The sequence below is a fragment of the Bipolaris victoriae genome (assembly GCF_000527765.1).
Source record: "Bipolaris victoriae FI3 unplaced genomic scaffold scaffold_106, whole genome shotgun sequence".
Taxonomy (NCBI): domain Eukaryota; kingdom Fungi; phylum Ascomycota; class Dothideomycetes; order Pleosporales; family Pleosporaceae; genus Bipolaris; species Bipolaris victoriae.
This window is the reverse complement of record NW_014575286.1, coordinates 1-23,066: the sequence shown is the minus strand read 5'-3', so window position 1 is coordinate 23,066 and position 23,066 is coordinate 1. Positions and strand designations below refer to the sequence as shown.

Below are 23,066 nucleotides of genomic sequence, written 5' to 3'. Positions count from 1 at the left end.
AAGATGAGTACGGATTCGTACAAATTGTAAGTACGGCAAGTTCCGTGTGTTGATAGTGGTGGTGGTGGGATTAAGCCTGATTACCATACGCGAGTTTGGCACTTCTTTTCTTTGGGCTTGGCTGGGCTTGTTATGTAGGTAGTTGTTGCCAAGGGAGATAACGGCATACTAGCTTGTCAACAACACTTCATTTCATACCAAAAGACAAAAACACACACATGAACAGAAAGAGAAACAAAAGTGGTCGTGTAAAAGGTATCATATTCGCTTTTCCTTCAGACTAAGCTTCCTTTTTTCCTTTTCCCTTTTCCCTTTCCTCTCTTTTGATGGAAAAGAATTCCCGGTCCTATAACCAAAGGACCACAACCGACGCCGTAATATTCCATGATCATACACAAGACATAAATATCTACACAATAACACTCTATTCTACCCGCTGACATGGCTCCTCAACAAACCAAGCTGTTTACTTGGCGTTCTCGGGGCGGAGAGAGCGGACAGCCTTTCCGGCGCGCCAGATCTCAAGGTCGTCAATCTCCTTGAGCTCCTGGTTGTACTTCTCACGGTAGTCGGGTTGCGAGTTGTACTCGAGAGAGCGCTTGGTCTCGGTACCGTTCTCGACGGAGGTGTAGAGGTCATCGAAGACAGGCTTGAGGGCATCCTTGAAGCGCTTGCTCCAGTCGATAGCACCACGACGAGCAGTGGTGGAGCAGGCGGCGTACATGTAGTCCATGCCGTTGGCACCGATCAAGGGGTACAGAGACTGGGTAGCCTCCTCAACGGTCTCGTTGAAGGCCTCAGATGGGCTGTGGCCACGCTCACGGAGAACCTCGTACTGGGCGAGGAACATGCCGTGAATTCCACCCATCAAGCAACCACGCTCGCCGTAAAGGTCAGAGTAGACCTCCTTCTCGAAGGTGGTCTCGTACATGTATCCGGAACCGACGGCAACACCGAGGGCGACAGCCTTCTCCTTGGCCTTGCCGGTGACGTCTTGGTAGACGGCAATGGAGGAGTTGATACCACGGCCCTCACGGAAAAGAGTGCGGACGGTACGGCCGGAGCCCTTGGGGGCAACGAGGATGACGTCAATGTCCTTGGGAACCTCGACCTTGGTGAGGTCCTTGAAGACGGGAGAGAAACCGTGGGAGAAGTAGAGAGTCTGGATCTGTTAGATGGATTCTCGTTGGATTCTTGAAGTCGGGACTTACCTTTCCCTTGGTAAGCTGGGGCTTGATAGCGGGCCAGGTCTCGGATTGAGCGGCATCTGAGAGGAGGTTCATGACAATGGTGGCCTTGCCAATGGCCTCGTCAATGTCGAAGAGGTTCTTGCCGGGAACCCAGCCGTCCTGCTCGGCCTCCTTCCATGAAGTACCGTTCTTCCGTACACCGACGATGACGTTGAGGCCGTTGTCACGCATGTTGAGACCCTGGCCGTGGCCCTGGGAGCCATAGCCGATGAGGGCGAGGGTGTCGTTCTTGAAGTATTCCTGGTTTGATTGTTAGCTGGAGCTCTCATAGCTGATAAGTCAATGTAATTGACATATTAATAGACTTACCAAAAGCTTCTCCTTTGGCCAGTCGGCACGCTCTGTTTGGCATCGTCAGCTATCGTTTACTTGTATTGTGTATCCAATTGAAACCTACCGTAGACAGTCTCCTTGGTACCGGCAAAGTCAATGGTCTTGACACCACGAGTTTGCTGGAACTGGCTGGTAACGGCAGCGCGGGGAGCAGCCTTCTTTGCACCAGCACTCAGAGCAGAGACAAAGGTCCTCTTCTGGGCTGGAGCAGCCGCCAATTGGCGGGCGGATTGGCGGAGGGCACGGGTGACGGGTCTTGAGGCCATTGTGAATGTGTGTGTATGTGGATTGGGGTATCTTGGGGTCAGAAATCTTGGGCGGGGATGGATGGCTTTTAAACTTTGGGGCTCGACTATGACCACAGTTTGAATTTCGAAGTCTGGAGCTTAGACCACGCCGATAATCGCTGCCCCAGACCACTGACACCCGCTCATTCGCGTCGTTGGCCAATGAGACGTCGGGATATGTCCGGTGCGGGGCTGCTAGCAGGGGTGGTGGGGGGTCTTCGGGGAGAGATGCGTGTCTCCGACAGCGCTTCATATGGTGGGAACCGCTCCGTAACACAGTCATACACATGATTTCACCGGAAAGATAGACAGTGCTCACTAGGGGTTGCATGTGCTATCGTTATCATACTCTACTGCGTACAGCGTTTGACAGCCACGTAGTTGTCTTGGGTACCGTGCAGCAGTGGGCTAGACAGAGCTCTCGTGTTCTATCCGGAAAGGAACTAAGCTCACGGCACACAAAGTCTGCATGGTGATGCAATGTCCCCAAGTAAACACTGTTGCCACGCCACTGCATTGTTTTCCCGCACGAAAATTGCAACAAGTGCGTTGAGAATGATACAGTCTTTGTCATGAACTCCCAGTCAGATTGGTATAAAATTTCGAACAACTACATACGCCCAAAAACTGTTGCGCCTTTCCCAGACATGCCATGTCATATACATGCTGTCCCCTACATTTTCACATGCCCATGCCCTTGATCCTTCTCAAACTGCAACTGCTCTCGCCTCTCACTTTGCACCAAACTCCCCATGTCATGTCGTGTCTCATCAATATAGTCTCCCATGGAAGAGCGCTGGGCACTTGCGCAGCGGGATGTAGGATAGCCCTGCAGATATATCATGTGTCTCATTTGAGTACGCGGTCGAAACTCTGTCCCTTGACTGTGCCACCACCCAGCGACGCGCGCACGTTACGCTTGAAGCCTTCTCGGTTCGCCTTGAGGTCTTCTGCAGCCTCCTTATTCAACGGATCTGAAGCGTTTGGTTCGAGGAAGAGAAACTGCGCCCGTTAGTTGTAGCCACGCTCTAAAGAACCCTGAACCACATACCTGCAACCCAACAACAACCGCATTCAGGTTCAACACGGGTTTCCAGTCTTCTCGTAGAATGTTCAGGCAGACGTTGCCCTCAAGGTCAATGTTAGGGTGGTAGATCTTTTGTGTGCACTTGACTTTTGGCGGGTCGTGTGGGAAATTCTGGTTGATCTTGAAGTCAAATTTGAAGCGGCCGCCCTTGTACATACCCTCGTCGGGGTCAATTGTGAGTTCGAAGTTGAGGATATCGTCTGGGTTGGGGAAGTGCGTCTTCATTGTCGTGCCGAGGGACAACTCTTCGAGATCTTGGTTCGCGTTAGCCACGCGCCTATTACTCTGCGGATTCCGAACATCATGTACCTTTTTGTGTGCGCAGTTGGGCCGGAGTCACCTTTTTCTTCTTGCTTGACGCAGCAGCCGCAGCCTCGTCTTGCTGCTGCTGTTTCTTCTGTAGAAAGTCTGTCAGTATCTGACGATGCCCACAAGCCTTACGCGCAAGCCTCTTTTGTGTATAATCGTACCATAGACCATATTTTCATCATCTCGGCGGTATTGTATGGGGTTACTGGCTACTGCCTTTGAGTCGGTCGCGTGGGCTAAGAGGCGTGGGAGAGCGGCGGGAGGCGGTGGAACCGATGGGCTGGATGGGCTCGCTGACGTGTGGGGAAATTCAGGTAGCAGAAAAGAAGCAAAGGGCTACAGAAGCACAAACGCCAAAGGAAATACGTCTATGTAACTTGGTGTGGTAGTGAGGAAGAACAGTCGGGCAGGCTGCCACGACGTTCGGGCGGCCGTGCCCTGACGTGGGGTCGGTCGCGGTCTCTTGCGCCACTTCCCCTGACTCAGCGCTCTAATGTACTCTCTCACCATGTCCACTGGCGCATGCTTTGGTCACTTTGGCTTGTAGCCGGTACACGATTCCTCGAAACTTGACGAATTTTTTCATAGATACAAGTCTTTGAATCGCATCTCCAATACTTCTACTTACATCATCATGACGCCGACACGCGGAAGAGAAGCTCTACACTTTGCAGATGCAGAAAGCAAGCAGTTTATAGACTATTTGCCGCCAGTTCCTCCTCAGACACCAACGGAAAAGCCCTTTGTCACATTAACCTTTGCCACCTCCCTCGACAGTCAGCTTTCCATTGCGCCAGGAGTGCAAACAGCGCTTTCAGGGCCACAGTCCAAGTCAATGACACATTTTCTACGCTCCAAACACGATGCCATATTGATTGGAGTAGGCACGGCCGTTGCCGATAATCCATCCTTGAACTGCCGGATAGAAGGTGTGGGTGGTTATGGTGGTGAGGGCCTCATCGGGCAGCCCAGACCGATTGTTGTTGATCCACAGGGCCGCTGGCAGTTCAGTGAGGAGAGCAAGGTGCTCAAGCTTGCCAGGGAGGGTAAAGGAAAGGCACCGTTCATCATCACTTATGTGGCACCATCCGACGCTCGCAGAGCTGTGCTGGAAAGCGTGGGGGGCAAGTTCCTGCTTTTGGAGCCGTCACCTGCACAGAAGAGCGAGACTACTTCCTCATGGCACATGATTCTGGATGCATTGAAAGAACAAGGTCTACAAAGCGTGATGATTGAGGGCGGCGGATTCGTCATAAATGATTTGCTCGGTCCGGGCCGTGCATATTCGCTCGTTGACTCGGTCATTGTCACCATAGCTCCGATATGGCTCGGGAAGGGTGGTGTTCAGGTTTGTCCGGATGGAGGTTCTGACCGACTGCCTGTTACCAGATTGAAAGATGTCAGATGGATACCACTCGGAGAAGACGTAGTGCTCTGTGGACGGCCGAATATGTCGCTCCGGTGAGGAGATATGCGACGGTATATTAGCAGTCGTAATATACAAGTTCTATCGATCCATCTGGTTCACTCAATCCAAGGTAGCTCATCAGAGACCACACCTTGGAACAGCTCCTTGACGCTGTCCTCCAAATTCTTGAAATGCTTTGCTCCAGTGCTAGCATTCCATCCTCGTAGTCGCCTCTTGCCGCCAAGTAGAGTGCCAGTGCCCATGGGATCCTCTTTCCATGCAGCGTATCCAGACTTCTCTTCTCCCAGAAGGGTACTTGTCAATGCGTCTTGTGTCATGATTGGATCAATACCCTGAACCTGGATGCGAGTTTTGGGCCATTTGATTGTTGGAGCGTGCAACTCCAGGAACCGCTTCGCTTTGAAAGCATGGGTAATGACACGAATCTGCTTGGGATATCTGCCCGTTGCATTCCTGAATCGCAAGATGCTGAATAATAGGTTTTGATACGAATCGGTGGCTTCCTCTTCCAGCAATATGTATCCCTTGTTATAAAGACTACGGGTAGGCGTAAGTATGCTTCATGCACAAATAGTCGGGCAACAGGCTCACATACGTGTAAGCACGGCCACCGCCCAAGTGGCCTTCGGCTAGTTCTGCTGCCAGTGCGGCATGATAGTAGGATCGGGCCTCTGTTTTCAGCGTGTCTGCGCGTTTGGTAGCACCGCCACTGAAGACTAGGATGCTTGAGATGGGGTGGTTAGCGTCTGTGCCCACAGTCAAGGCATCGATACCGGCTTTGATGTGTGATACAAAAGTCTCGTGCTCGCCCGGTTTACCAGCCGCGACATCTGCCTTTTGGAAGGGAGCAAGAAGCCAATTGGATTCTTGATAAGGGCTGAAAAGCGGCAGATGGGGAGTATCGGCGTTGGGCAAGAAGATGGCATGGCAGCATACAACGACGAGGGTATGTACATTTGGATAGCTTGGGCGCGGTATCACATGTGGCGGATGGACGAATTGATCTTGGTGAGGCAGCAGCTGCCCGTGCTCAACGGCCGGCCGTGCTTGAACCTTTTCCGCTGTCTTGGCGGGGCTGGGTGTAGATGCTGACAGCTGCGACTTGGACTTTGATTTGGATCTTGGGAGGTCCACCAGGGGTGCGGCTGAGGCCATGACGGCTCGCGCCGACTTGATCGATGTGGGGTAAGGGTGCTAAAAGTCGGTGTATGTATGTACCGGGCTGGTGAGCGGATAGTCGAGTGGATGGTGTTTAGGATGTTGCACGACGGGAATGGTGTGACAAGCATGAAATATGCGGGGTATGGGATTCGCAGGGACAGAGATGAGGCGAGCCAAGGCATGAGAGTGGTTGAGGGAGTCATTGTGCGTGTCAGTCACGTGGGGATGGTTGGATGTCATGTCTACTACACTGTGTAGAGTACTGTACTACTCTGGGTGAGAGCAGGAATGGTCGCAGTCGGCCTTTTGTTGGGACGCGGATGACGGAAGGCGTGAGGCGCGCTCCTGACGCGAGACGGAAGGAACGCATGGCATGGCGCGCAGGCTGATGTCATGGGCTGTAAAAGGCAACTTCGCTTGTGCTTTTTGGGCTTTTTGTCCGCATATTCAAACAATGCTTCTCGGCGCCACGGCTGCTGCCAACAGTGGCGCAGGCTGCCGGGCGTGGCGTTGGAGCCGTGTGTGTTGTAAAATATCTACATTCGTCCCAAGTCGGTGAGAAGGGATGGCGGAATTTCGGGTGTGAGCAATATGTCTTGAACTGACAGTACAGTACCGTACAGTGGGCCAGTGCCTGTGTAGGATTGTGCTTGGCCGGGTACGCCGTGGGCGCAGGGCGGTCCGGCGGACACGGAGTCTGAGGGTCCAGGGAAGAAGCCCACATGCTTTTGACCCGCCAGAGCGGCAGCAATAGTAGGTGCATCCATATCCAGTAATTAGTCGTGGCATTAACAGCGGGGAAAAAACCTCCTGATGGCGTGGGCCCTGCTCCTGCGTCGTCGCAATCGGCGGGCCCCTGATGGACGATGGGGCATGCGACTGGCCATGCTTCAATGGCAGCCATTGTGGTGAGTACTTGGTTAGTATGCACCGCACCACCAGACACAAGCATGTGCGCCGACTCGAGATCCACTCACAGGACGCGGGCCATGTTGCAGTTCGTAACAGCGACAATGCACGCAACCCTTTTTCCAGAAGACGTGAAGATCCCTTGGGTGGGCCGTTGGCGTGCAAAGGGCAGCTTTGGAAACATGGCTGACGTACCGTGCGGCCCCTGGTTGCAAGACGACATGCACAAGCAAAGCATCCATCAGCGCCGCCACATGTACATTCATAGATGCGGGATAATTTTCTGGGACCGGATACAACCCCAGCATTGCATCTCTACATGACAATAGCACGCCTTTTGGATACACAGTAGCCGGGAACAGCGATAGTGGTAGGGCTGGTGCGAGGCTGAGCAGGTCAGCGTGGAGCTGATTAAGGCCGTGGCTCTAATTTTAGCTCGGGGGTGGCCAGCACGCGCCACACCGCCGGCGGGCACAGCAGGTTTGCCCAACATCACCGTCGTCGTCCTAGTACATGCTGCCAGTGCTGGAATCTGCACCGCCATCGTATTGGCTACCGTCAGCAGGCCACCGCCCCCGGCAGAGATTCAAGTAGACCAAGTCTGCCCGCTCTCCCGCACGACAACTTGGCCGCCCGTATAATTACATCTCCCTGCCAGGCTTGTCCACCTGCACCCCCGAAACCTCAGGTCGACCAATTATCCTGTCCCTCCCTGCGGTCTACGCGTGTTTCAGCGCGGCCGTTTTCCTAGCGCAGGCTTCCCCCCATCTCTCTGCCCAAACAGGCTTAGCCTCCTCTTCAGCACCTTTCTCAGCCCTCCAGCGCCCCAGACACTGCATCGGCCTTTATCAAGCGACACCGCCAGTCGTGCGCTCAGTGCTCTTTTTTTCTTTCCATTGTTCCTCCCTACATCTCCACCCCATCTCCCCATCTCGCCTTGCCATCTGCAGCCCCTGCCTGCGGACTGCAGCTCGTCATGGCGTTCAACAACAATAACCAGCAAGGTTACCACCTTGGAGACCCCAACACTGGTGTACGAGCCCCTGATGCCAGCAACTGACTGCAAAGGCAAAGAAAAAAAGAAGACGTAAACCATGCAACTAACACGCTCTGCAGTACGATCGCACTGAGCATGAGGATGAGGTTGCCCGCTCCCTCTTGCACGAGAACCCCACCGGTGCCAACTCAGACCCTTTCTACGGCAACCCTGATCACCGCCCACACTCAACCTACAGCTTGACCGAATCCTATGCCAACGACCGGCCAACTCAATACCCAGCACAGGGCCATGAGGGAACCAGCTACTCAGTTAGCGGTGGCTACGACCCAGCCAGCGACTTTGGTGCCGGTCAGCGTGCACCCTCACCATACGAGAGGAGCGAGACCAGCTCCACTGAGGCATGGAGGCAGCGACAGCAGCCCGGTGGTCAAGCCGGTGGCCTCAAGCGTGGCATGACCCGTAAGGTCAAGCTCGTCCAGGGCTCCGTCCTCAGTGCCGACTACCCCGTGCCCTCAGCTATCCAGAATGCCATCCAGGCAAAATACCGCAATGACCTCGAAAGTGGCAGTGAGGAGTTTACCCACATGCGATGTAAGTTTCTTGTCATTTCCTCCCCTCCAAGCATTTCCGCCGATCCGATTCTGACAGCTGCCAGACACGGCTGCCACGTGCGACCCCAACGACTTCACACTCAAGAACGGTTACAATCTGCGTCCGGCCATGTACAACCGCCACACTGAGTTGCTCATTGCCATTACCTACTACAACGAAGACAAGGTTCTCACTGCCCGCACCCTGCACGGTGTCATGCAGAACATCCGTGACATTGTCAACCTCAAAAAGTCCGAGTTCTGGAACAAGGGTGGTCCAGCTTGGCAGAAGATTGTCGTCTGCCTGGTTTTCGATGGTATCGATCCCTGCGACAAGGGCACGCTCGATCTGCTCGCCACTGTCGGTGTCTACCAGGACGGTGTCATGAAGAAGGATATCGACGGAAACGAGACAGTTGCACACATTGTGAGTTGCACCAAAACTTGGCCAGATTGCGAGGCATAAACTAACAAAGCTTAGTTCGAGTACACTACACAACTTTCCGTCACACCCAACCAGCAGCTCATCCGCCCGCACGATGACAGCGCCAGCACTCTGCCCCCCGTTCAAATGATGTTTTGCTTGAAGCAGAAGAACACCAAGAAGATCAACTCGCACAGATGGCTCTTTACCGCCATTGGCCGTATCCTCAACCCCGAAGTTTGCATTCTGCTCGATGCCGGTACCAAGCCTGGTCCCAAATCGCTGCTCGCTCTCTGGGAAGGCTTCTACAACGACAAAGATCTCGGTGGTGCTTGCGGTGAGATCCACGCTATGTTAGGCAAGGGCTGGAAAAATCTGCTTAATCCGCTCGTGGCTGCTCAAAATTTCGAGTACAAGATTAGTAACATTCTTGACAAGCCGCTCGAATCGTCTTTCGGCTACGTCTCTGTGTTGCCTGGTGCTTTCTCGGCTTACCGCTACCGTGCTATCATGGGCCGACCGCTCGAACAATACTTCCACGGTGACCACACTCTTGCCAAGATTCTCGGAAAGAAGGGTATCGAGGGCATGAACATTTTCAAGAAGAACATGTTCTTGGCCGAAGATCGTATTCTGTGTTTCGAGCTCGTCGCAAAGGCCGGATCAAAGTGGCATCTTACCTACATCAAGGCCTCCAAGGGAGAGACTGACGTGCCCGAAGGCGCTGCCGAACTCATTGGTCAGCGTCGTCGTTGGCTCAACGGTTCCTTCGCTGCCGGTATCTACTCCCTCCTCCATTTCGGTCGCATGTACAAGAGTGGCCACAACTTTGTGCGCATGTTCTTTTTCCACATTCAGATGTTGTACAACATCTTCCAGACTATTCTTACCTGGTTCGCTCTGGCTTCCTTCTGGCTTACTACCGTCATTATCATGAGCCTTGTCGGCACCAAGACCGACACCCGAGATGCTTGGCCATTTGGTAACCGTGTTACTCCCATCTTCAACACGATCGTCACCTACCTCTACCTCGCATTCCTGGTTCTGCAGTTCATTTTGGCCTTTGGTAATCGTCCCAAGGGTTCCAAATACTCTTACTTGGTATCCTTCTGCGTCTTCGGTCTCATCCAGCTCTACATTGTCATCCTGTCCATCTACCTCGTTGTTCAGGCCTTCACCAACCCGACCTCTCAGAAGCTCGATACATCGTCACCGGAAGCATTTGCCAAATCCTTCTTCTCGTCAGATGGTGTTGGTATCATTATCATTGCTCTTGCCGCGACTTTCGGTCTCTACTACGTCGCTTCCTTCCTCTACATGGACCCATGGCACATGTTCACCTCGTTCCCGCAATATCTGCTCATCATGTCCTCGTACATCAACATTCTCAACGTCTACGCCTTTTCCAACTGGCACGATGTGTCTTGGGGTACCAAGGGTTCTGACAAGGCGGATCTTCTGCCATCAGCCAAGACGGAGAAGGGATCAGACGGAAAGCACAACGTCATTGAGGAGCCTGATCTGCCCCAGGCTGATATTGACAGTGCATTCGAGGCTACTGTGAAGCGTGCTCTTGCCCCATATGTCCCACCAGAGGAGAAGGACGAGAAGACCCTCGAGGATTCGTACAAGTCTTTCCGTACCCATCTGTGTACCGCCTGGATTGGTTCCAACGCTACTCTCGCCGTTGTCATCACCCAAGATAACTTTGACCGCTTCGGTTTCTCGGTAAGTTTCAATCTTTTTCTCTTCTCTAGACTTTGCTAACATGACGATAGTCCAACGCCTCTACCAGAACCGCACACTTCTTCCAGGCTCTTCTGTGGTCTACTGCAGTACTTGCCTTGATTCGTTTCATCGGATGTCTGTGGTTCCTTGGTCGCACTGGTCTCTTCTTCTGCGTGCGGAAGAGGTAAAGTGGCGTGTGTACTACTACTACGACGCCCACTTTTGTGTTTCCAAAGCCCTGGTTCGATTACCCTAATCAGATATAATTGGCGTTTCTTGGTGTCGTTGGGCTTGAGCAGCAGTTAGGAGCTGTGGTTTTTGCTTGTTTCCAAAAAGAAAAATATCACGCGCGCATGCCTGGCGCGGATTCGCCGCGTGACTCCTCGTCCGACGTGTCACAGACATGAAATGTTTGGTTCCATTTGGAAAAGGGGAGCGGCAAAGACATCGATGCCCAATATTTTGTGTCATGGGAGGCCTGCTGGCTTGCTTTTATGCACGCTAGGGATGTATGGGCTTTTTATATTCAGACTTTAGATTGGAAATACCATAAATATGTTAAGATTGCTGTCTGCGTTTCACATGTGACCGATGACAAGGTTGTTTGCAAAGAAGAAATAACGTAATGTAGAAGTTGTTTCGAACAGTTTGGTGTGCCTAGCCAACTCTTAGATACCACTTATTACCAGTGGCGTTTTCATTTCCAGCATCAAGAATCGGTGTATCCATCCACAGTTTCTCTATGTCCAGCCTTTGACCGTACGTCTCTGCTCTATCCTCTGTCAGCGCCAAGGCGAACACTGCACAGCCAAAGAGCATGGGTCCAGCATCAACCGCCGAACACCTAGCAACAGCATCCACACCAACTGTCGGTATAAGGGTCCGCTGCCATACCAAATTCGTATTAGCATCTGGCTTGAGGCTCTGCGCCCACTGCCGCGTGATAGTAGGTCGTTGTTGCTCGGCCTGTAACCTCAACATGCGAACACCGCTCGCACCCGCATCCGAACATATAACCGTTGAATCCCCATCTGTCACTGTACCTTCCAGGACCGCCACCTGATCCCGCTGTACACCCGCACTCTTAAGCTCCGACACACTACTGAGTTCCGGAAGTACCTCCCCTTTCCTCCATCCCCGCCCTTGAATCGCAAACCCACCCTGCACAGCCCTCAACTGCACATCACTCGCACCATGATTCTTGATACTATGCCACCGTACATACCAATCCGGCCAGCGCTTGCACGGCGCAATAAGCAGCGTTGACACTACTATCTCGGCATCCACCCAGGGTTTCCACTCGCTGCGCAGCGCAGGCACTGTTTCTGCGACTTGGCCGTTGTGAACGAGGTCTACGGTGTCGAAGCGCGGGGAACTGACTTTCCACGGTACCCGCCATGTATCGCCGCCGTCTTTGCTCAGTGCTAAGGTACTATCCGGGGCGAGTTGTTGGAGTAAGGGGCCGGTAGGGACGCTGAAGGTGAAGTGGGATGAGTAAGCGTATTTTCCGTATTTGGCCTCTGTGGCTTTGAGGGGCCAGGGGCAGAATTGGCCGGTGGAGAGGAGGAAGTGGTGGTTTGGGTTGTTGCAGAGGATGTGCATTGGTGGTTTGACTGGGACGATGACGTGGGGGGAGCTGCGTGGCAGTGGTTTTTCTTCGGATGTCCAGAAGGGGTGGCTTGGTGGGAGGGATAGTGCGAGGAAGGATTTCATGGCCCAGTACGGGGATTGTGGGCTGTTGTAGTCTTCGCTCAGGTACATGTTTGGGTATGCGAAGCCGATGGTGAGGGTGCCGTCGCTGTTGAAGATGTCGGGTTTCGTGGCCCACCAGCGGAAGTGGCGGAGGAGAAGTCCTTTGATTACGCCCCAGTCGTCCAAAGGTGCGGGTAGAGAGACGTCTGCGAAGGCGATGGCGGACCAGAAACCTGCGAGTGCAAAACGATATGTGAGACTGCGGCCAAAGGGGATAGCAGCACCTGGGTTGTATAAATCAGTAGCCATTGTATCAAACAAGAAACTTTAGATTCCAAGCCATACATACCATTACCATCAAAGTACCTCCAAAAACTCCCCGCAAACTCCCTCGCCCTCCTCCTAAACCGCTCGCACCGCTCCGGATCCAGGTCCCCCGCCATCCTCACATACACCAACTGCGAAAACTGAATCGCAAAGCTCCCAGAGTAATAATCCGCCTGGCGTCCCTCATCCCCCCACATCCCATCCGCCGCCCACCCTTCCCCCCTATAAAACTCCTCCATGAGCTCCAAATCCGCCTGCATAGCCCCCAGCACCTCTTCCTGCGGCACACCACACACCCTCACCAACGCCAAATTCGTCATCACCCTAAACCAAAGCCAATTCGTCGTCGGAAAATCTTTCCCATTGATCGTTTGTAGCCAACTCGTAATATTGCGCTTCGCACCCTCCGTTTGTGAATGAAACAGCGTCTCGGGCGCCGCCAGCAGCGCAAAAGAAATGATTTCCATTTCCACCATGCGCTGATCGCGCAGGACGACGGGGCCCCAGTACTCTTCGTGGGTGGGATCCGTGCCGTTTGCTAGTCCGCGAACAAAAGGCTCGATTGTTTCGGCTTTTTCAGAGGGACTCAGAGTGTCAGCGTGTGCTAAGGCGCCAATGGCCCAGAGGGGGCGTGCGAAGCCTTCGAGTTGCGCGGCGACATCGTCGAAGTGTGTGCCTGTTGCTAAGCCGAGTTTGATGCGTGCGCCGCCTGGGGAATGGAAGGGATGGAGTGCGTCGAGTAGGGTTTTGGCTGCGGCTTGGAATTGAAGGCGGGTTTGGAAGGTGTTGTTGGAGAAGTTTGGGAGTGGTGGCATTGTTTTGTTCATTAAATTATTCTGTCCCCTCCCCTCCTCTTTTCTCTGTCTCTCTCTCTCTCTCTCGCTTTCCGCCCTCTTGCTTGCTTGTTTTTCTAAAGGCCTTTGGTGGGAATCGTAAGATGGCTGACGCGGGGGCGGAATATGTAGGTTTGTATATAGTAGTATTAGTGTTTTCTCGATATTAAAGGATACTATGGACTAGTTCGTTCATTGGGTTTTTTGGTCGCGCAGTTGGCCGGTAAAACGGTTGCAGTCTGCGCGTGCGCCCTGCATATCAACCAACCCTTTGTTCCCCGCATTCGGACCAAAAAAGGTTGCAAGTCCGATGCAAGAGCAGTTTGCCCTTCCCCGAGGTAATAGCATGCCGTCCCCCAGATTGATCTGTCCAACCCGTTGGTAGAAGGTAGAGTTTAAGTGCGGCAAACGTGCTCGCTCATTAAAAGTGGACTGATGGGCCGAAATGAGTGCTAGTTCCGCGGGGTTGCGCGTGTGGAGCGACTTTAATGTGATTTATCCCGATGCCCGCTCGCTGCATTTCCTCTAAGCCCGCTACTTTCTTCCTTTTTGAACAATAAAAAACGCCTCGTTTTGAAGATGTCGCGCTGATGTCGGCTAGCTGGACCAATTACTCGGCTGGCAATGGCAGCCAAGCACCCGCTCACGAAGACGATGGGCCCGTCTCGGTAGCAGGCGATATCCCTGCCTGCGTCAGCTGCAAGCAGCGCAAGCTGCGTTGCTCGCGCGAACTGCCTTCGTGTACTCATTGTCTGAGGCTCTGTACGTCGTTGCGTTTGAATAGTAGTGACATGGTTCGTCGCTGATCCTCACATGCAGCCTCTGAGTGTGTGTACCAGCCAAAGAACAAGCCAGGCCTTAAGCCAGGCGCCGTCGAGGCCTTGACCCGCCGTGTTGGTATGCCGATCTGAGATCCTTCTGGGTTTACTTTGCAACGCGTCTCACAATCTACAGCTCTTCTGGAAAAGATCCTTTTGGACGAAAACGGTCAGGTTCGTGCGCGATATGTAGATGAGGATGCACCGACCAAAGGGCAGGCCATCGTTCATGAGACGCCACCGACCACGACCACGACCACGACCACGACCATGAACACGACAGAAGCCGCGTTTCGTGTGCATGAGCAGCCCCAACCTAACAAGCCTATTCCTGAACAACGTTATGTGGATATTCCAAGAGAAAGCGCACCAGAAGTACCCAAGGAAGAGAGCATGGCGCCAAATCCTTTGAAAAGAAGACACCACACGCCCGTCCCTGAGAGCTGGCTTTTCCCGTTTGCAGACGTCGACATTGCTCAACATCTTCCGTCCCAGCCACTTCTCGAGAAGCTTGTAGATTTCTTCTGTATCTCTTTCCACCACTGGATCCCATATATCCACAAGGCGCGGCTCCAGAAACGGGTGCGTCAGGGCTCACAGGATCCCGGTCATGTCCTTGTTCTCCACGCTCTAGTCGCTGTTGCTTTGCGACATATGGAACCCAGCATACTTTTCTTGGATTCCGACCAGATCCACCAGCAAATAAACATATCGCGCATGATTGTGGAAACACATGCGATGCGAAATGTTACTATCGAAAGTCTACAAGCACTCATCTTCCTTGTATTTGATCTCTTGAACGATGGCCAGCCACAGAGGGCTTGGCCACTAATTGGATCGCTCACTAGGACAATTGACTACCTCCAGCTCACTACTGAGCCATCGCTCTTACATTGCAGATCACTAATGGCACCTATGCGTCTGGTGAAGCCTTCGAATGACTGGACGGAGCTGGAGGAACGCCGGAGACTATTCTGGGTCATCTTCTTGCTTGATCGATTTTGTTCGGCATCTACGGGGTGGAATACCAGTCTGACCGCAGAAGATGTCCATCGTCGATTACCAGCAGACGGAGGCTATTTTACCCGTGAGGAGCCTGTCACCACTCCATATTTCGGTACGTAAGCATACTTGGTTGGCGCTTCAGAGGGAGATATGCATATTGATGTTCCAACCTTACTGACCAATGATGGCAGGAATTTGGAACAAAGCAGCGGCTCGTATCGGACGCTCATTAGCCAACGTACCAGCTCAATATAATGAGGATGATCCTGGAACAGACCTACCTCCAGGTGCTAGTCCAAACTCGACAAACAGCTACATAGACGCATCTAAACTTGGCGCTTTCGCGTATTGCGTTGAAGCAACTGAGAGTCTGAGCCAAGTAACCACATTCTTCCTCCAGCAACGGATCAACTGGCAAGATAAAGAGCATGCAGTCAGCTGGCTGACGCGGTTCAAAGAGCTAGATCTTCGGCTTGTTCAGTGGAAGATGTTTCTACCACCCAGATGGAAAGACTCCAATATATCTGCCGACCGAGCAGTGGTAGACATGGACCCAAATCTAACTCTAGCACACATTACTCACAACACATCGATGATACTGCTACATCACCCAATTGGATATCCTCCTAAAGAATGGAATGACTTCGTCGCGCTCCCTAAAGAATGCAGTGCGCAAACATGCGAGCTCGCTGCTGTCGAAACTTCCAACATTGTCAACAAGTTCCTAACCCACACTCCCATACCCTTTGTCAACGTACAATTCTCTTTCTGCGCTTTCGTCGCTGCCAAAGCCCTCTTGTTCGGCCACCAAGCCACCCGGCGTCCTCTCCAACCCGAGTTCAACCGCCTAGTTCACGACCTCTGGGAGATGGCCACCCGCTGGCAAAAAAGCCGCGACACCAACCAGCGCCCCAACAATCAAGCCGCCATGTACGCCGACCAACTCGAGCGCCTCCAAGAAGCCTGCCACCACGACCCCTATTTCCGCTTCGACTTCTACGACCACAGCGGCATAGCACTATACCCCCAACACTTTGCAAGCCCAACCTATGCACCCACCCCGCAAACCCGCCCAGACAGCTCCGCCACCGAACGACCTATAAAGCACCACACACGCAAAACCAGTCTCACAACCCCCCAACTAACCCTCAGCCCAAGCACCAAACCACCACCTCAAGACCAACACCACCACACCCTCACATCCCCCACAAGATACATCCCGCATCCCCACCAAACCCACCTCTCCCCACCCGCCCCGCAAACCCCCATCTACAAATCCCCACACATGCCCCAAACACCTTCTTACCCCCCTCCTCCTCCTTCAATCTACCACGCCGGCGCACCTCCATCTGGCAACCCACCCTACAACACTACCGGGCTAGGTGCGCAAGGCACACAGCAGCAGAGCGTACAAGATCAATCGCTCTTGAACCTCTCAGACGCATTTATGGATTCGCATTTCCTGGACATGGATCGCGTCATCACGTTTGAAGAGGCGAGTTTTCTTTTACCGGGAGATGGTTTTAGGTGGCAGTGATTCGGCATGAGATCTGGCGTTGAGAGTCTTTGGGGAAAGGGAAAGTGGGGGAGGGAGATGGCTGAAATTCTTCACTTCGTTATGGTGATAATGACTTTGTAAATGGTTTTGATTCGGTGATTTTACGTAGCTGGCATGAGATGTGCACAATGTTGGAGTTTTGATTATGGCCAAGGGTAACGTGGTGTAGTTTTAATAAACTTGTTTGATACCCCCCCCCCCCCCTCATTATCATTACAGTGCAGGCCGTGGAGAAAATGCAAGTCTGGTTTTCTTTGGCTCCAAGTTTCACGAAATTTGGAAAACCTCTACACGGAATTCTTTCGGCACTGACAGTGTCGATATCAGTGTTTATGAGCTGTTTTTATTGAAAAGACTGATGCTTCACGCAAAAGGTACAAGCAATGATCCGGCTTTCGACACTACACCAGCTCGATTGTGGGTTGCCTCTTGATTTTTGAGCTCGATCGCGTATCGTGCCACGTAACCTTACACTCCTGGTCGCCCCCTATACACCCCATTCAATCATCAGTGACGTACCCCCATTCAGAATAGTACTCCATGAGTTCATCCAAGTCTTCTTCATCATATGTTTCAGAGTCAGTTGATTCGAATGGTTCTCGTTCTGGTTCTGACTCTGGTCCCTCAAAAAGTCGTACACGACAGGTCGGACACGTGTTCGCCGAATTAAGCCAAGTGTTGATGCAGCGGTAACAAAAGACGTTGTTGCAGCATGGCATCTGTAAGGGTACGTAGCTTTCGGCATCTTCGTCGGTGGCACCGTCTGTGAGAGATATAGAGTCCGATTCAGTGGTATCGCTTGGGGTACTAGGTGCCGATGTAAAATTCTCCAGGCAGATGGGACAGTCAGTGTCATCATCCGGTAAGGGACATACTGATAGGCCGTGGGCGAAGAAATCGTCTTTGGTAGGTAGGTCGGACATTTCTGGGGTGGGCTGAATATGCTATGTGAAGAAGAATAGGCCAGAGTGGGACGAATCGAGCGTTGAGTTTATGTTGAGATGTGTGGGAGCAGTGAAAGAGCCAATGCAGTGACCACGTGCAGCTCTTTCAGGCAAAGCCCATGACTTTTTGAACAGTCAACGGATGATTGTGTATGATTGACATCAATTCATTAAACCATTGCCGCAGCTCTGAATATCGTTTGCTAGACGAGATTTGCACTTCCAGCCGATCACGGTGCCCATTTCGCGATATTGTTCGGAATCAATCTCTTGAACATGTCCAGCTGCTTGGCATGCACCGCCATCTTCGCACTCAGAATTTCCGGTCGTAACTGCAGTGTGCGATCGATACGCTGCTGGGAGCCGCTAAAGACGACGGTATAGTCTGGTAAATGAGTATTTGGGGGCAGGGAAGATGCAGCCGTGATAGTGCAATACTGTACACACGTTTTAGTACTTGAAAACTATCAAATCGTGGAGGAGTAGTCTTGCATACCTTTCCAATGATGCTACCCCTCCCTATGACAGCACCGACTTCAATCACAGTGCCTTCGCCTACCTCGGCAGCTTCAACTACTGCGTTCGATTCAACAACCACGTTTCTTCCCAGTACTGTTCCCTCGCTCCTCATAGATTCTCTGGCATTCGCATTGCTGCGTGCTGACATGTTGGTACGCCGACCTTCACTATCTAGTTCAGATCCCATGCCCACGCCGACTTTTGCTCGCTCGAAAATAACACATCCTTCATCCAATACGACGGGTGCCAATGCGCTGCTGAGCTTGCTATGTGGGTGCAGTACAGTATTCGGGCCAATCGTTATCGGGTGAAGGCCGGTAAGTTGCGCGTGCTGGGCAATGAGGACTGAAGAGTCTAACACAATCGATGATGGTTTCGGAAGGAGAGATGTGCGTTTTGGTGCTCCTGACACACGGCGGTCCGACGTGGGACGGCCTGTAGTTAGATGGGCGGACATTTATGAAGTTGTTGTCTGTATGCGGAGTTCAAGAGAACTGGGGTTACAATCAGTGGACGGATGCGAAAACGCGCTACGGCGTTAGCGTATCGCCGAGTCACATGATACGTACTCTGGAAGGTACTGAATCTGGCATTCTAATCATCTTCCATATCCTATAGTTGTATTCAATAACATGGAATACATCTCATTTCCACAAGCTCACAGTGAAACTCGTGTGGTAAAGGGGTGGGTATCTCATAAACATGCATTACTACGTATCACATCCATTCATCCTGTATACTGCAGACGACCAATGTAGTCATCCCGCAGGCGACATATGCTCGATCTATTAAATCAAAAATCATGCCAAGCCATGTAAACAGACAACCAACCGTTCAAACACTACACCACAAACTTCCGCGCTCCATCACTACTCGTCACGTTGCCTTCCCCACCACTGTCAAGCTCCGCTTTCTCAGGGCTAGCACACTTCTCTGGAGAATTTCTCCCGAACTCATGGCCTCCCTCTCCTTGACCTTCGCCGCTGTGCATGCTGTCGTCGTCAGATGAGTCTTCTATGCCTTCAAACATGCGAGCAAAACGCTGGTGGCCTTCGCGTTCTTCCTCCTCTTGCGTCTTGGGCAATGAATCATCGTCTAGATCGTCCTCTGCGTCACGTGCCGATTCGATTTGGGCCCTGCGTTGGGCGAGCCGGAGAGCGAATTGGCGACGCGCTCGCGAGGGCGGTACTTGCAGAGGCTGTGGGATGCTTGACTGGAAACGGGTGTGTGTCAGTATAACAGGTCAACGACTAGAGTGAATGCTGATCAGCGAGACGGAGATGGAACGCGACCAAAAGAAATTACAGGGGAAGACCGAGATTGAACAAGCAAACATGATAGAGAGATGAAGACGACGGTAGGGAGGGCATGCTGGATCATGGAAATCATCTTTTCACACAAAGGAAATGATAGAAAAACCACATCTTACGATGTGTATTACTACATGTATCATACACCCTGTTGGATGACCGAGGAATGTATGTGCAGAAGAAACGATGTTTGTTCCATGGATCCAGCATGTGAGCCCTCTACCAGTCCCAATTCATGATACAAACAGGTATAAGAAAAGGAAACGCACCAAGGGCGGGAAACGATCGTGGTGGTAGTGTGTGTATGGTCGGGGCGATGCGATTATCGATAGTCCATATCAGCATCGTCAAATGAGATTTCACCCACTTGTTCGGAGTCGTCGACAGGACCCTGTCGTTCCCGTTCTCTCTCGGTGTCGACATCGTCCATGTCTTCGTCTTCTTCATCACTCGAGTTAGTAAAGCCACTAAGCAAGGAGCCACCGCTGAAGGTGTACCCACCACCTCCAGTGTCACCGGCATTGGTGAGCTCCATGCTGTCGAGGCCTATGGCACCGTTGCCGGCGAGGCTAGCGTTGGAGAGTCCCCCACTGTCGCCTACAAAGTTATTCGCTGCGTTGACGGCATTAAGCACCGCTTGTCTGGGGCCAACGCTCATGTCGGGTCGTACTCCTCCGAGGATGGCATTGTCTCGTTCTCGTGTCTCGGCCAGGACGTGTTCGACGTAGTGCACCCACTCCTCGGCGTGGACCTTTTCCAGGACCATGGGTGATAGGACTTCATCCGTGTGTCGCTCAGTAAACTTGAGCACTTCTTCTGCAATCAGGGTAAGATGGCCCATGTATCCTAGTCGCATGTGTGTCTCCTTATGCGACTTGTCGCTCTCTTCTTGTCCTTTGATGATTCGTTCAGTTATGGCGCCGCTGTCGAATAGGTTAATTGCTAATTGCCGGTTGTACCCATGCTCCATCTGGCCGTTAAACACCTGTTGAACAACGTCATATACCACATTGTGTAGAAAGTTGTTCCAAGGGAAACGGAAAAAGAAGTCCTGCAGGTGTTAGAAGCTATAGCCAGTGGTCTGAATGAGAGCTTACAAGTATAGTTGGCACAACTCTGTTCTCGACAAACGTAATCTTCAACAAATCGCCAACCACGGGTGTTCCATCGATATCGACCTCGAACCCTACAGTGTCTTCTGTGCTTCCAAACACCACGGAGCGGACACTTTGAGTTTCGTCAATCGGGGTAATCTCGGAAAGATCCGATCCCGGTACAGGTGCAGTAAACCGCGAAGTGTCGACCTTCGCGGGCGAGGAGCCATTGTCACGGTTCTTACCCGCAAAAAGCGGTGCTGGTTTATCGTCAGGGTGAGGCGAAAGAGGAGGATCTGGTAGATCGATGTTGCCAGACTCTGAGGTCTGATTGAGCTGCTGTGTTAGTAAAGATGGCGAGGACTTGGTCTCAGTCTCAGGTTTCTCGATCTTTGCAGATTCCGGGGCCTCCCGACGATCGTTCATAACAGTATCGTTACCCAGACCGAGATCATCGACCTTGGCTGTTAGACCTGCTGATGTGGGGGATTCTGCATCGTCTATAGGCTTGGCGGGAGAAGGAGCCGCTTCAGTAGACATAGTAGAGTCTTTGGGTGGTGTGAGAGGCTCATCGACGAATTCACCATCGTCACCCACAGTCTTACTTGTGGTCGTTTCCTTGGGCGCATCCCTAGGAGCCACTTTAGGCGAAGGTTCCAATGGCTCGCCAATCTGTTCCTTGTCGTTTCCAGTCTCTTTTGGGTCCTCAACAGCGACCTCTGGCGCAACGACCTTTTCGAAATCATCCTCGGAGCTGTTCTGCACGTGCAGAGGCTTAATCTCAGCAGGCGAGTCCATGGATGGGGCGCGCGCGTGATGGAACCCTTGACTGTCAACACTGGTGGAGAAATCTCCTGGGTTCCCGGGGTTTGCTGAGGTTAGTTTACCGTCGGCTTTCAAACGTTCTCGCTCGGCATCTCGTCTTCGGACTTCGGACTCACTACCGCGCTCATTGAGCAGCGCCATGTTGCTACAGTGTAGTAATTCAGCCATTAGCTCGCAGGTCTTGAAGCGGTCGAATCCGAGAGGCTCGATCTTGTCACCAAAGGCTGTCTTGAGCTCACGCTTCTTCCTTGTGATGGTGCCGTCTGACTCTGTCACCACTTGGCTGGAGCTATTGACCAGCTCCATGAACTGTGGAATATGATTTGCAAACTGTCGAAGTAGCGTTCCCAAGTAGATGGGGTCTGAGTTCTTGGGCACGGGTCCGATTTGGTTCTCCAAGTCGTAGTCGGAATTGTTTTTTCGGATGACCTCGATAATGATGCCCACGCCAACAGTAAGCGGGTTACCGCCATGGAGCATGTACTCTATCAATTGCTTGAGACATGACTCGGAAACAAGTTGCCGAGTAAGCTCATTTGGCCCAATTACCGACTGGTCCTGTGTTGTAGCGTTGGCAGATATAGTGATGATAGCCTTGAGGAAATCGCCGGCTGATGTTTGAGTCGAGGTCGATTGGTCTGGTCGGAGGAAGGCAATCAATCGTGGGACGAGATCTTGCTGTTGTAACCACTGCGCTTTTGTCAGTCCTGCCTGCCGATCTGAATGGCTGCACCCACATCAACAATGCCTTGGCCGCCTTCGCTCTTCTCAAGGCTGATAATCTTCAATAACAAGTCCATGATGACTGGGCAGTCAACGTGTTGTAGCATATCTGGCACAACGTTGTCCAGAGACTTGAAGAAGTCGAGCATCTCCTCCATCTTGCGGTCGAGCAGCGACTCGTTGACTTTGGTGAAGTAGCCGGCCTGGACAGGGTCAAGCGGGGCAGGCTGCTTGATGTAGGCCCAGAACTGGCGCAGGCTGTCCTGGTTCTCGAGCACGGCTTCTGATATGGACCATACTTCAGAGGATAGGATTTCGCACGATACGTAAGCGTACTTCATCCGCTGGCGCTCCTCCTTGCTCTCCTCGGTGTCGCCTGCGTCCGACTTTGTGGTCGAGGTTGAGCGGGCCCTGACTCTGCCAAAGAAGCCAGCGCGACTGGGACTCCTCGCCTCATGCGCCAGCGAGCTTCCTTGGTCGTCGTCGTGGGGTAGGTTGGGCCTAGCGGCGATGACATAGCGCAACAAGCGCTCCAAGACATTTTCGTCGCGAAGGTATTCTATAAGCTTCGAGTTCTGCTGCTTGAGCTCTTGTATCAGGTCCGACTCGTCCAGCAGCTCTTCGACAGTGACATCGGGCTTGTCGAGAATGCTGTCCAGCGACGACAGCTGTGCGTAGCCGCCAAAGCGCCAGAACATGGTCGTATGCGGTGCTTGCGGCTACAAGGGCGGGGCAGGGAAGGGGCCGGGCGAGGGACTCGAGAGCAGCAACTGTAGGTCGGTGGGGCTGGACATGCGTACGTACGATTACTGCAGCGACCAATGCGTCATGGGAAGCGGAAACACTGAAGCAACAAAAAGGGCCTGCACAGCAGACGGGCGTCTTGATTAGCAACAAGTGCTCGGGGGGGG

The 23,066-nt window shown here is 52.6% G+C and overlaps 11 protein-coding genes across 11 annotated transcripts; 3 read left to right on the top strand and 8 right to left on the bottom strand.

Moving 5' to 3' along the window:
• Positions 1–466: 466 nt before the first annotated feature.
• COCVIDRAFT_41282 (hypothetical protein) lies at positions 467–1,849 on the bottom strand (the record flags this gene model as incomplete). The annotated part of the gene is made up of 4 exons (XM_014697076.1): positions 467–1,162; positions 1,212–1,490; positions 1,560–1,591; positions 1,648–1,849. The coding sequence occupies 4 exons, from the start codon at positions 1,847–1,849 to the stop codon at positions 467–469; spliced, it is 1,209 nt and encodes a 402-aa protein (XP_014552562.1).
• Positions 1,850–2,719: 870 nt separating this feature from the next.
• Positions 2,720–3,448, bottom strand: COCVIDRAFT_109944 (hypothetical protein; the record flags this gene model as incomplete). The annotated part of the gene is made up of 4 exons (XM_014697075.1): positions 2,720–2,872; positions 2,922–3,211; positions 3,267–3,354; positions 3,428–3,448. 4 exons carry the CDS (start codon positions 3,446–3,448, stop codon positions 2,720–2,722), a joined length of 552 nt encoding a protein of 183 aa, XP_014552561.1.
• Positions 3,449–3,900: 452 nt separating this feature from the next.
• On the top strand, positions 3,901–4,731 carry COCVIDRAFT_30066 (hypothetical protein; the record flags this gene model as incomplete). The annotated part of the gene is made up of 1 exon (XM_014697074.1): positions 3,901–4,731. The coding sequence occupies one exon, from the start codon at positions 3,901–3,903 to the stop codon at positions 4,729–4,731; it is 831 nt and encodes a 276-aa protein (XP_014552560.1).
• Positions 4,732–4,790: 59 nt separating this feature from the next.
• Positions 4,791–5,850, bottom strand: COCVIDRAFT_109912 (hypothetical protein; the record flags this gene model as incomplete). Its single annotated transcript, XM_014697073.1, has 2 exons — positions 4,791–5,232; positions 5,291–5,850. 2 exons carry the CDS (start codon positions 5,848–5,850, stop codon positions 4,791–4,793), a joined length of 1,002 nt encoding a protein of 333 aa, XP_014552559.1.
• A 1,891-nt stretch (positions 5,851–7,741) lies between these two features.
• Positions 7,742–10,695, top strand: COCVIDRAFT_19378 (glycosyltransferase family 2 protein; the record flags this gene model as incomplete). The annotated part of the gene is made up of 5 exons (XM_014697059.1): positions 7,742–7,798; positions 7,882–8,356; positions 8,421–8,782; positions 8,837–10,507; positions 10,558–10,695. The coding sequence occupies 5 exons, from the start codon at positions 7,742–7,744 to the stop codon at positions 10,693–10,695; spliced, it is 2,703 nt and encodes a 900-aa protein (XP_014552545.1).
• Positions 10,696–11,164: 469 nt separating this feature from the next.
• Positions 11,165–13,341, bottom strand: COCVIDRAFT_41277 (hypothetical protein; the record flags this gene model as incomplete). The annotated part of the gene is made up of 2 exons (XM_014697072.1): positions 11,165–12,483; positions 12,549–13,341. The coding sequence occupies 2 exons, from the start codon at positions 13,339–13,341 to the stop codon at positions 11,165–11,167; spliced, it is 2,112 nt and encodes a 703-aa protein (XP_014552558.1).
• Positions 13,342–13,937: 596 nt separating this feature from the next.
• On the top strand, positions 13,938–16,719 carry COCVIDRAFT_110009 (hypothetical protein; the record flags this gene model as incomplete). Its single annotated transcript, XM_014697071.1, has 3 exons — positions 13,938–14,121; positions 14,314–15,294; positions 15,374–16,719. Coding segments are annotated over 3 exons (2,511 nt in total), but the record flags the coding sequence as incomplete, so codon positions are not given.
• A 521-nt stretch (positions 16,720–17,240) lies between these two features.
• Positions 17,241–17,663, bottom strand: COCVIDRAFT_41275 (hypothetical protein; the record flags this gene model as incomplete). Its single annotated transcript, XM_014697070.1, has 2 exons — positions 17,241–17,503; positions 17,540–17,663. The coding sequence occupies 2 exons, from the start codon at positions 17,661–17,663 to the stop codon at positions 17,241–17,243; spliced, it is 387 nt and encodes a 128-aa protein (XP_014552556.1).
• A 251-nt stretch (positions 17,664–17,914) lies between these two features.
• COCVIDRAFT_41274 (hypothetical protein) lies at positions 17,915–18,660 on the bottom strand (the record flags this gene model as incomplete). Its single annotated transcript, XM_014697069.1, has 2 exons — positions 17,915–18,121; positions 18,181–18,660. 2 exons carry the CDS (start codon positions 18,658–18,660, stop codon positions 17,915–17,917), a joined length of 687 nt encoding a protein of 228 aa, XP_014552555.1.
• Positions 18,661–19,044: 384 nt separating this feature from the next.
• COCVIDRAFT_109951 (hypothetical protein) lies at positions 19,045–19,419 on the bottom strand (the record flags this gene model as incomplete). The annotated part of the gene is made up of 1 exon (XM_014697068.1): positions 19,045–19,419. A coding segment is annotated over one exon (375 nt), but the record flags the coding sequence as incomplete, so codon positions are not given.
• A 416-nt stretch (positions 19,420–19,835) lies between these two features.
• COCVIDRAFT_41272 (hypothetical protein) lies at positions 19,836–22,853 on the bottom strand (the record flags this gene model as incomplete). Its single annotated transcript, XM_014697067.1, has 3 exons — positions 19,836–20,564; positions 20,611–22,122; positions 22,170–22,853. The coding sequence occupies 3 exons, from the start codon at positions 22,851–22,853 to the stop codon at positions 19,836–19,838; spliced, it is 2,925 nt and encodes a 974-aa protein (XP_014552553.1).
• Between the last annotated feature and the right edge of the window lie 213 nt (positions 22,854–23,066).